General features: G+C 39.7%; 1 protein-coding gene across 3 annotated transcripts in view; it reads left to right on the top strand.

Moving 5' to 3' along the window:
• Positions 1–9,455, top strand: part of FAF1 (Fas associated factor 1) — a 305,232-nt gene extending 295,777 nt beyond the window's left edge. For all 3 annotated transcript variants that reach the window (XM_075935955.2, XM_075935954.2, XM_075935956.2), the window contains one exon: positions 7,248–9,455. In XM_075935955.2, the coding sequence (XP_075792070.1) occupies positions 7,248–7,331 (84 nt within the window). In that variant the 3' untranslated portion in view covers positions 7,332–9,455. The remainder of the gene's footprint in view (positions 1–7,247) is intronic.
• The last annotated feature ends 3,580 nt before the right edge of the window (positions 9,456–13,035 follow it).

Below are 13,035 nucleotides of genomic sequence, written 5' to 3'. Positions count from 1 at the left end.
CTGTGACTGGCAGTGCAAGGAGCCTGGGAATCAGGAGAGGTGAGGGGTGGAGGACAATGGCTAGGCAAGGAGACTGGAGAGTAGGGATGGCAATGAGGGGAGCAGAAGCCAGGAATTGAGGGAAAGACGGAGATCAGATGAGGAGCTGTGGGAGAGAATTGGGACTGGCTGGACAAAGAGACCAGCACAAGGAGTTGGTTGGGGGGATGCCGAGTGAGGTGCCCAGGGAGAGAAACTGGGATTTGGAGCCACTGGGGATGGGAAATGAGGGCACTGGAGTGAGTGGAGACCAGGCCTGGGTAGATAAAATAGCAGAGCAGCTGGTTAGCACTAGTCTGGCTGGGCAAGGACACTGGTGACAAAGAGCTGGTGAAGACTGGGAGTGGGCTGGAGAATCCCAAGACATGAGATTAGGACTTGTTGAACAAGGAGAATGACTTTGGTGAAGAAAAGAGGGCAAGGAGTCAGCTCTGGAGGAGACACTGGATTGGGACTGGGAAAGTGACGGGCTGAGGCAGAAGGGGCCATGCTAATGGATAATAGGCAGAAGAATCTGCCCACCAGAGCACATGTCTCTCCAATGCACAGTGTAGAACCCAAATTTCCTGAGTCTCTCCAGTCCTCCGCTGCTAGCAACTATCTGTGGGACCCACTTGCAAAGTGCCCCAGTAACTTCTGCCGCTGACCCCCACACAGAATGATTTCCTCCTGCTGCTATCAGTTACTCAGTTAGTGCAGTTGTCAGAGGTGTGTGCGCCAGATCCCCTAAACCTGCTGATGACCCAGGCGTGTAGCTATATGACAGCACATCATGGAATTTCTTGTGGATTTTCCATGACATCTAAGTTCTTCTGAACTAACCAGAGCCAATCAGCAACAAATATTCAAAGTTTCAGCAGGAGAAGTAGAGTGAGTTGAGCCTTTAACATTTCTTCTTATCCCTTGTCAGTCTTGTTTGAGTATATCACTAGGGGTATGTCTACAATACCCTCCTAGTTCGAACTAGGAGGGTAATGTAGGCATACCGCACTTGCAAATGAAGCCCGGGATTTGAATTTCCTGGGCTTCATTTGCATAAGTGGGGAGCCGCCATTTTTAAAACCCCGCTGGTTCGAACCCCGTGCAGCGCGGCTACACGGGGCTCGAACTAGGTAGTTCGGACTAGGCTTCCTATTCCGAACTACCGGTACACCCCGCTTATGCAAATGAAGCCCGGGAAATTCAAATCCCGGGCTTCATTTGCAAGTGCGGTATGCCTACATTACCCCGCTAGTTCGAACTAGCGGGGTAGTGTAGACATACCCTGTGTCTCCAGCAGGACTTTCCCATCCTGTATGCAGCCCTGATTCTTATCCAGATCCATCTGTAGAGAGTGCCATAGCAGGCGCATAGTGCACACTCATCTCTCCGCATCCCCATACCCAACATCTGACCTCTAGTGAGAAGGATTCAAAATCTTACTCATTAAATGCCATCAGATCAATAGACTGGTTTTTTATCATTTTTTATTGTAGTATAATATTACATGGTCGCGTCCATAGACAAAACACTACCCGTATCTCACCAAGTAGAGTATCACTTGGATTATCCTTACTGTACAATTATCCTTTTATGCAAGATTAAACACTATACAAGGTTAAACACTCCACACTATAATTCTCACTACATGTAGTCCAATTGAAATCAGTGGTGCAAGAATTCCATTCAGTTCAGCACAAGAATTCCATTCAGTTCAGTGCTCTAGGTCATCATAAAAGAAAGAGTCATGCGCTGTGAATCTGACTCCTAAGTTTCTCCCAGAACTTTGTGCAGGTGGTAACTCACGCAGGCTAATGGTGTATTCTAACTGTTCTACAGCAGTCTACATGATGTAGTGAGATTCTAAAAGCAAGCCAGTGTGATCTAAACATTCGAGCAAAGGCCTGGGACCCAGTACTCCTGGGGAGATCTGGGTGAAATATTTCTGGTGAATATTTTATTCAACAAAAAGGCTGTTTCAGTTGACACAAGACTATTTGTGAATTTGACATGAATAGTTGTAACCATTCACAAAACAGCCAGAAGAGGCAGAGGTAGAAAAGGAGGTGGTGATCATACCCCTTCGCACTCCCCCTCTCACCATTAGCCCAGTGATTTGGGCACCCACCAGGGATGACCCAGTTTCAGATCCTTGCTCTGGAACTGACCTGCGACAGGCCTCTCACCAAAACTTCTGAAAAAAAATTCAAATTCAGTTCAGCTCAAATCAATTCTATTTTCTCACCCAGCACTGCACCTGGGTTCTGTTCCCAATACTGCTGCTGGCTCATTGTGAACCTTTGGCCAAGTGACAATCTCTCTCGCTCTCTGCTACAGTTTATCCATCAGTCAAGTAAGGATAATAACACCTAATTCACAATGACAAGTTTAGAGTAAGGAAGTTACTCTAGACAAGTTTAGGGAAGCCCTTGTCGACCACTGAGCGTCCAGACTACGCGCTGTGCCGCCAAACAGCTGATCAGCACAGCGCGGCAGCCATTTTTTATGTAAATGAAGCAGCGATTATTTAAATCGCCGCTTCATTTTCCTATGTCTAGAAACCTAATATACATGGCTCCGTCGATGGAGCCATGTAGTCTAGACATACCCTAAGGTGCCATAGGACACCTTGTCTCTTTGATGTGTTATGCTGAATTCAAGATACATCTTAGGAGAAATGTTTTGGGTGTTAGAATTTGTTTTTAAAAATATACACAAGTCCAGTGTGTGTGTATATAGGTAGGGATGGTCAGTCACTCAGTGTTTCTGGATTAAAGCTTTATATTGTGAACAAGGTAATGTTTTATTTGCCATGTTTTGCTCACTGAGAGATAATATTGTTCCGTATTTGTTAACATGACAGGTTTCTTTCATTCACATTAAAACTATTTTCAAGCTAATTCCGCTAAACCAGATCCAATTGCATTTATTTCTAGTAAGTATACACTCTTTATTCATGCCCGTTGTTGAACCTATTATCCAGATAACCCTCTTACATACACAGATTATTATTTTAACAGGTAGAAAGGAGTCACTGTATTTGTTTGTGTGTCAGAGTGAAAATATGGTTTTTAAACAGATTTAGTCCTTTACCAGGTGCGCATTTAAGTAATTTTCACTGCATTTATACTTAGGGGGATTAGGAAAGAGAGTAAAAGAACTCTTTGTGCATTTGATTCATGAAATGTATTCATGCGTGTATAAGTGAAAGAGAGGTTTGAGCTACTGAAAATCAGATCCTTAGTCCTAGGGTATAGAGAGAGGGGAAGGGTGTGATATTTGCTGCTCAACTACGTTATAATATTTATATATTCAAATCATTTTAAAAATGGCATTCTTGGCATTAAGCCATGTTCTTCGTATCTCTTTTGTGCTGGGTTGGAGGGCGGGGGGGCCACCGTACCTTGTAAACAGTAAAATCGCAGCTGTACAGGGTGTGAATGTAGCGGTAGCACTCGTAGGTGAGTTCAGGTGAGCATGTAGTGCAGCATAAAATGAGTTTGGAAGGAAAAAATTTTTTGGTATGAAAAGATATTAAAAATTTACATCATATAAAGCTCACCAATGAAAGGTGTCATAAGCTTGAGCGTTTTATTGTGTACATTATTGTATTTTGAGCTTCTAAACAGCCATTCCTGCTCCCATCATCTTCTCCCCTCATTTGTGGAGTCTCAGCTAACACTAAGCTGTTGGCGTTGGGTCAGGCATGGAACCTTGATAAAACATGAAGTCAGCTGACAGGGCCTTTTATATGCTACATAAAAGGTTGCTCTTGTTTTACATCCCTTGGAATATAGAATATTTAAAACTTTGCAAAAGACTACTTTATTTTAAAAGACATTACCTGGCTTCTTCCTTGGGCCAGCTCTGCCTGATCTGGTTTGTAACTATGGGAAAACATGTGACATCATTTGAATGTGAGCTAGTGACCAGTGTGGAACTAGATGTCATAGCATCTGAGGGAAGAAAGGCGGGAGGGGGGGAAGCAAGTCTAAAACAAATATACCAAGTGCCTCATTTGAGGAGAATTTTGTAAACAGTTAGGCACTTCAGTGTGTGCTGACCGTAAATACCTGAGTCTCCTTGAGATCAGTGGAATTACTTAGAGGCTTAGGGTTAAGCACATGCTTAGGTTTTTCCCTGAACTGGGGCTATAATATTCATGTCACCTTTAGATAAGCAGGATTTTGGAACTTATTTTCTGTTCAGTTTAACAAATGTAGAATATAGTAGTCTTCAGATGTATATATTACACATACATGAGCATGATAAAAAAGGTCATTACACCAGAGCAAAGATTTTTTTTTTATAAATCCAGAATGTTTTCCAGATTTTATTTTAATGTTATACTAATTTTAACAGATTGTAAATTAAATTAATGTAAAGAAAGTTTAAGCCTTTAGAGTTCCACTGTGAAATAGTTATATAAATCTGGCTAAGCAAAATAAATTTCACTAAAACAGTGGGATAAAGACACCTGTGTTGGTGACATTTCTTATAGGGTCTTTGATCTTTGTTGTATTTAACTCTCTGGGTTTCTAATTCTAAAGATATTTTAAGTTACAAGGGGTTTTAGCCTTGCTCTATATTTAATCATTTATTCACCAGTTGAAGCATTTCTTTTGGTCAGAGGCGTGTTCTCTAATAAAGCTTCTGTTCTTTTTGGTAAACAATATATTTACAAACCACAAATAACAAAGTAGAAGCTGCAGAAGGGTTATGGCATGATAATTAAGTACAATGGCGATCCATATGAACAGAAAATGCCAAGGAGCTAAAACAAAGCAACAACAGCTTTGTTTGTTGACAGATGTATGAGCCATATTGTTAGTTAATTGGGTAATGGTGTAAACATTTGCAAACTCTGCTGTCCCTCGGTGTATTAAACAGCACACTGAAATCGAGAAAAGCTCACAGGCTTCTTAACTGTAGGTACTCAAGTCTGTTTTTATCTAACTTCCTGCATATAAAGAAATTGACAAAAGTACATTGCTCATCTTTGTTATTAAGGTAACTGAAGTTTGCAAAACCCAGGAGTTTTGATTAGGATGTGTATCATTAATTACACTCAAGTGAATAAAGGGTTTCCATCTGGTTACAGTCTGGAGGATAGTGTTCATTAACCCAGCGTTGCTTTTCAAATCAGCTTTTGCCTGATACAGACAAATCTCTCCCTCCCTCCACCTACCTTTCCTTGCTTTGCAATAAAGGGGTTGTGGGATTTGAAAAGAGAGAGGATCTAATTAGACACAGGCTTAAACTGAACAGAGAAATAAAATTGCTTCTCTCAGGTGCACTATACCTCTTGTGCTGAGAATTATAAAGGTCCCTATACACTTCCTTTCAGTGCCTAAATGCAATGGACAGTAGCAGAAGAATACTAAAGCATTAAAAATGCAACAAGGTACTTAATTAGTATACTTCTGTAATCACAAACTTGAACACATTACTTTGGCTGTTTTTTACATAACAGGTTTGCTATCTAAGATAACAACCTTTCAATAATTTAAGCAGCATCTGTGCAGGAATGCATAATTGGAGTATAGATAGTAGAAATCTAAAATGAATTTTAATAGTCCGGTGTCTGTACATTTTTCTACTCTACTATTCACAGATAACTCACTGTGGTACAAAACATAGGAAAATATATCTCAGTATTGGGAATTAAAAATATATATCTGTATTTTTTTTTTAGTACCATTACATTCATCAAGATGAATTAGACTGATTTTGAATGGGCTTTAAAATGTAAATAGTGAATTATCTGTAATTGTACAGTAATACAGTGACAATAAAGTTACTTGGAATAAATGCTATCAAATTAAAGGGATTGCATTTTAAAACTTCCAGTATCCCAGGATTGGTATGAGAAACATACCAACATGCTTTTGAGAAAGAGAAATACAAATTAAATACAGTAGGTGTTAATTATAGTAATTTCTAATACCTGATACACTTGTACATCACTAATTTCTTTTTTTTTAAGCTTTGACCTCTATGAAGAGTTTTTAAAATCTAGAGGCCTGATGTGGTCATAGGTAAAACAATGTTGCTTCTAAATAAGGCTTGCCTGTATGCATTTGTCATTGCTGCTTTAGCATAATGCTAATAAAACAGTACTCATTTATAACCTCAGTAATAAACCCAATATTCATGTGCGAAGAAAGAAATAAACCAGAACTAAAGATCAAACTATCAGTGGATTGTTTCAAACAACAAAGTTAATAAGTAGTGATTAAATATGTATATCAAAACCTTGCCATTGTCCTTTTAAATGCCACAAGGGTGTTATACAATTCTGGATGTTACAACATACAAATGTTTGATACAAAGGCTGGGCTCGCCTTTCTACTATTATGTGTATGGTAAACGTCCATAGCTATAGCGACTGAGTCTCACTGCATTGATCAGGCCCACGTGCAGAACAGTTTCGAAAGCACTTGAGCACATTTCAATAAAGCACCTAAAGTACATGCTTAAGTTTCATTAAAGTTACTTCAATGGGGCCTTAATGCTTTGCTGAACAGGGAAGAGATTACTCACAGTTTAAAGTGAAAGCCAATGGTAGCTGAAGGTGCCCGTTCCATTAAGAGCCAGTTTGTAAAGATATTTGGGAACCTAAAGAAGTAAATAGGTGCATAGTACGGTTTTCAAAAGACTCAGGCACCTATTTCCCCAGTGATCTGCTTAGCTAGATGCATAGGTATGACAGTCCCACTAGGTACCTATCTGCAGCTTTAAGTTCCTAAATGCCATGAAAAATCTAGCCCTTGATGCTTTGCTGAACCAGGGCTCAAATGAATCAAATATAAAGCCAGTCCCACATTCTTGCAAACTTAAATCTCCTCTTGAACTAAGTGGGCGTTTAGGATGCATGTGAGCGGGTAATCTATTTGTGTGTCTCACTTTCACCTTCCAGTAACCCTTTCAGAATGACATCCACTGTGGCAAAACCAGATATCTTCATCCTGAAGCTGATAAGGCAAAGTAAACAACTCTTCCCAGAGCGAATGGGTAGCATCTGTTTAAAATAAAGGAATCTGTTCTTTCACCAGTGCACTGGGAATTCATGCACAGAGTTCCTGTTAGCACTAATGGGAATTACCTTTATGAATCCCCCGGGCAGAAATCAAAATTGCTTCCCAATGAACATTAGTCTATGCTCCTGAAGATATATAGTTCACAGGACTTATACATGTCTTTTCCGATTTCTTGTTTTATCTTTACAGGTGACTCAGCTGGATCCAAATAAATCATTACTGGAGGTAAAACTGTATCCTCAAGAAACCCTTTTCCTAGAGGCAAAAGAATAGATTAGACCAGATGACAGAACTCGTAACCCTTTGATAAGACAGAGGCACAGTGCTGGGGGAGAGGCTTCTAGCAAAACCACCTTGTACTATCATCCAATTCAATGCAGTGTCACCACTCTGCCTCTTGCAAGAATCCTGAAAAAAATAAACCTAGCTACTTAAAGTTTCACATCCATGAGTATATGTTTCCAACCTCGTTTAAATGAGCAGAGGATACTATTCTGTTATGAACACTGAACATTACGACTCTGTTGCTCACTTCTCATCTGGCTTTTGTTATAATTAATGCACTGTTAAAATGTGAGTGATTGTTAAGTAGAATTTTTACTCCTCAGATGCCCCTTTTTCACCAAGGAATCTTGGACATTTCTGCCTGTACTTTTGACACTAGAATGCTGTATATTTGATATCTCGCTGAGCCAGCGCCCTCATATATATGCATTTTACTCTGTGTGGATTTCTACTGTGCCACCTAATTTAAAAAGGCAGAAAAAAATTAAATGGAACATTCTCAGCCATGGAAATTTAACAGTATTATAGTAGAAAGCATATAATTTTTGTTGGTACTTTCTGACTTCTTTGATAAGATGTAAGGTTTTGTTTGAAGAATATAGTTTGACATATATGCAAGATATTTATTTACTGGTTCTGCTTTGGGTTTCAGTTCTGATTCAGTTTAGGAAGTATTTGCCATTACATTGCAGTGTGTGAAACTGCTTATTGCATGATGTGAATATTTAAATAATGTTAGAAATGGGCCAGTACCAGAAATCTGGTATCTTGCCAACACTTCAGGAATCAGCTGATATTGAATATTAGCTGTTAAAAATCTTTCAAATACCAGATACAAAAGTTCTCTATTCCTCATTGTGGAAGAAATGGCAGTTCCCATTTTTGCATTTTCCTTCTTTCTGGCACTTGTTTGTATCCTATTACTCTGCTGTTTTTAAAGCACCTTGTTTGTTTCACCAAATGATAAATATCTGAAGAGATGGTGTAATAAGAAATCTGCCTTATTTTGACATTTTAACAGTAGGTTGCTGATCCCGTCTCAGATTAACAAATTCTAGTTCTATTGTCTGAAATGTATGCACTATCTGGTATCTGATACGGACAAAATTTGGTACCTTATGTACCTAAACCACAGAATGAGCATACTGAAGGTTCAGACCTTAATATATACTTGATGCCTAACCCTGCATCAAAACACTTTTGATATGCTTTTTGTTTTATCCCTGGGCTTACTGCATAGTGCACAGGAGCACTACAGAAACATCAGCTGCTAAACAAACTTTGTTTGTGACAAAAAAAAAGAAAGAAGAAGCTTGGAGTATTATTTTCACACTTTGTTTATATATATATATCTCATGTTCTTTACCGTAGCAGATTGAATCCCAGTTTCAACACTGAATACTAATCAGAATCTTAACTGTACACATCTTCGGTCTTTTTTTTCTTTTGGGGGAATGGAGATATAAAATTAATGTATGACTATTATTAGGGTGTTAGTAAAGCTGATATATTGTTACCTACCAAAAAATGCAAACTTCAGAGTGGGGAAAGCCTTACTGTATCTTTATGATAATTCTGTAATTAATGCACACAGCACATACTTTTAGAAGTGATGTACTCATGACAAGCTAAAGGTTTAGATGTAATCATCTGCAGTCCACAACACACAAAATAATAGGCAAATGTAATGGAGAGCCAAATGCAGACACTTAATTTTAAACCTCTGTACTGCTTCACAAGAAAAATAAAAACAAAAGCAGACACTACAACTATTAAATCTAAATTTAACACAGGTTGCAAACTGGGTGACATTGTTTGCACAATCACAGTAACTTATACAGCAGGTACTTCAAAGTGATGCTTTAGTTCCCCCCACCCCTTCCATTAGCTCGTCATTGTTTAATTGGCTATTAAAGAAAGGAGTTGCTGAAATATTGCTGCACATAGCAGGGCAAACTTTCAGTTAACTTTTTATATTTAATCTGTTTAACTTTTGTTTGATCTCATCATGCTGTTTTCTCTCACTCGACTTTATTTCTGTATTTTGACTATATATTCTTTGATACTAATTTGGTTATTAAATGTGGCTTGAATATTTGTTGAACCTGTTAAGTCAATGCTCCTGGTTTTTTTTCCCCCTAACATTTGTTTTGACAGTTTCTTCTCATTTTATTCATACCACAGAATACACTGGCATCATCAAAATGTGGTGGTGATAATTAAAACTGTTCTAAGTGATGGTATTGCAGCCCTCTGCTAGTAAGTAAGACATCCTCCTGCAAGAACACAATTATAGCTTTCTGTTTTGAGAAAATGTTGATGATTTTGGGTCTAAGAGACATTGGGCCTCATTTTGAGAAGCAGACTCCAAGATTGGAGATCCCTTTCCAGATTAGGCCCATACTGCAAATTAATCCAGTGTGGACACATTAATATCCTATGCATGATTTTCTGCTGACCTAAACTAACCATACTCTGCTAGTGTAGTCAATCCGCCAATGATTATTCAGACTGTTACGCAATATTACCTACAACTGTAACAATGTTACTACAGAGCAAGAGCATATCTCTAATTCTGTTTTTATATCCTCAGCTCATTAATGATTAATATTAAATGTCAATGAATTTTGTTAATTAATGGAATCCTGTAATAAGGTGTTGGCTTTAACTATTAGCCCCCTAAATATTATGGTGAAGGTGGGGTGCTCTCTGCAGCTTCTGAGGTAAGGTCCTGCTTTTGGCAGTGCTGTTCTAATCACATTCGAAATTATGCAATACCCAAGTGTTTCATCTGTGTTCTTGTCATCTGCACTCTTACATTTAGTGAGGTTTTTTTTATTAAACTGTTTTTTTAAATGTAGCAGAACAGGACTTTGGCTTTCACAAACTGTACCTTTTCGGCACCATTAGAAACATAAAATAAATTTGTAGCTACAATAATGTTTCTACTAAAATGTACTTGACCTGTGTTTAAAACATGATTTCACTGTTCCTATCTGTGTGGGGGAGAAACTCTTGACAAGTATGTATACCTGCGAGAGAGATTTTGCAGAGATGATGCAGCATCTGAGAACTACACAGTGAATTCTTAGTTCTGTTAATTGTTCTTACTTTGTGGTTTTGTCCAGTGTCAGCAATTAGCAGGTGACTCTTGCATTACTCTACACGTCTCTCACAAAATGCGTACTCTTAGCTTGTCTCCATTATGACTATTTGTATTTTACAACTCATCAATTTTAACTTGAATTTACCAACTGTTCCCTAGTCCTGGATGGAGGGGTTTTGTAACCATGCATTGGAAACATTAAAGTAATCTTAACTGAAAACTCTTCATGAGTAAAAAGCATTCCTGGCTCATCAATATCCTCATTCTCTAGACAAGTTCAAGTCTAATGAATCAATTGAGCAATCCACTATTTTCTTGGTTGATTCAATTCCCTTAATCTCTAGCTAACTTTTTTTAGTTTTCGATCAGGGGCACAACTTTGAGCTGCAGGCCTGGAAAGCCACTGGCATTTGAGCTGTCAAACCCATCTCCCTGATTACTGACATAGGATCAAAGACAACGGAGCTCCTTCGCTACCTTCTGTTCCCCCCCCCCCCAAACCACATGTCCACGGCGTGTACCAAGTGAGTATCCTTGAGCAAGGGTTTTCAAACTTTATTGCACCATGACCCTCTTTCTGACAACAAAAATTACTGCACCACCCCAGGAGTGGGGATCGAAGCCTGAGCCCACCTCAGCCTTGCTGCCCCATGTGGGGAAGGGGCTCAAAGCCCAAATCCAAGCCCCAGCACTCTGGGCCGGAGGCCAAAGCCAAAATCTTCGGGCTTGAGCCCCTGGTCTTGGGTGGTGGGCCTTGCGCTTTGGCCCTGGGTCCCTACATATCTAACACCAGCCCTGGTGACCCCATTAAAAAGGCATTGTGACCCTTGCCAGGGTCCCAACACAGTTTGACAACTGCTGCCCTTAAAATAACTGGCCCGAGTTCTAGTCATACCGTTGGGTCCACGTGTTTAGAATGGAGATGTTCAAGCTCCTTTGCATTCTCACTTATCCCTGTTCTTTCGACACTGCCTGCTTTATTTCAATAAGAATTGTGGTATACAGTGATATTGCTTCAATTTTGAATATGTCTGAGCACTTTCTGATACACAAATTATTGTGACTACAATGTTGGGAAAAAAATTAGGTGGTGTGATTATATCCTCTCACGTGCCAGACTACACACTTAAAGCCTGGCTACAGATTTCCATAACTGGGCACTTTAGGGTTTATAATGGGCATTTCTCTCTCAGCATATTTCATTTAATGACAAGCGCTCTTTTCAGTGGTTTGAGGCATTTTTATTTTTTCTCCTTGATTAGTTAGGAAGATAAAAATCTTCCTCTGGCAACCCTGTTCTGCGTTCGTTATTCATATTTTCTGACATATCCTTCTTGTGTGTCCTGATCCATTTCCAGTTTCAGACTGGATGCTTGCCTCATTTGTGGAGCCTGGATAAGTTGTTTAATTAAATAATTATGAATGCACATGGCTCTTTCTCCATTCAGAAACTCAAAATACACTAATACGTCTATTCCATCCCCAGTACCCTTTGGACATCTCTAAACATTGCTTTGCAGTCTGGGATAAAAGACAGATTTTTTTCCATCTCTTAAAAACAGCCTGACTTTTCAAGATGAATTACAACTACAGTTTGTCATTAGCTTTTATCGAAACCAAAGAGCAACAGGGAACCCAAATAACTGACAGGTAAAAATATAGGTCCAGATTGTCTGGTCTGACTGAGCTGTTCTCAGGGGAGAGCTAGAGAAGAGCTGTCCTAGTCCCACCCTTGTGGCTCCCTGATCCTGGAGTCGGCTTGGGTGCTCATTTGGGCACATTGTATTTTAGAAGCCATGAGGCTGCTCTAAGCAGCTACGTGGAGCCTAAAGAAACCAGTGTGGCACCAGAAGACTGTAACTCTCCAGCTACCTCCCTTAGGCAGGGAAATGAAATAGTAAGAGAACTGCTGCAATACAGACCTTGTACCATCCAATTAAGTACCGTACCTAGAGGCATTCCCTAGGAGCATGATAACACTAGCTGTGTGGCCCTTTTGCTTGGCTGGACTGGTGAAAAGAGGCCATTGAGCCTGTAAATGAAGAGCAGCCAACGGCGTGTACCATGAAAGCAGCACAAAGGAATATGGAAGAATTCCTTTGGGGCTACAGTCAGTTCAGTCAGACCAGAGAATATGGGCCTATGTTGACACTGTGTCAACCTAACCACATTGACGGTAACTATATGCCACTCGAGATGGATTAAGTTGGCAGAGCAGGGCAGTTATGATGGCAGGAGAAAAATTCAAGTGCAGACATGTCCACAGCTAGGTTGACACAAGCTGCTTTGCATTGACTTAACTGTAAACCAGTTCTTAGTACATTGATGGGCAACCTAGGCTGGTGAGCGGGCCGCATGAGTGGTCCTCCATCTCAGTAGGTTGCAAGATTGTAACTAAGATGGTCTTCCGGGATAGGGTAGTTTTGCTAACTGCTCTTGGGTACCTAGAATTTGCAGGGTGTGCTGATTGAACTATTGCAGTGTTTGATTGAATACAGAGCGCGCTCAGTCAATGCTGAGGTACCTCCCTTCATATGCTCTGGTTTTAATGTGTGTCACTTTAGTAATTCCAGTAGGGAAAAAACT

This window comes from Pelodiscus sinensis, chromosome 9 (assembly GCF_052426305.1).
Source record: "Pelodiscus sinensis isolate ZL-2025 chromosome 9, ASM5242630v1, whole genome shotgun sequence".
Lineage (NCBI taxonomy): Eukaryota > Metazoa > Chordata > Testudines > Trionychidae > Pelodiscus > Pelodiscus sinensis.
Note: the sequence above shows the minus strand (reverse complement) of the source record. Positions and strands in the feature narration are given on the sequence as shown.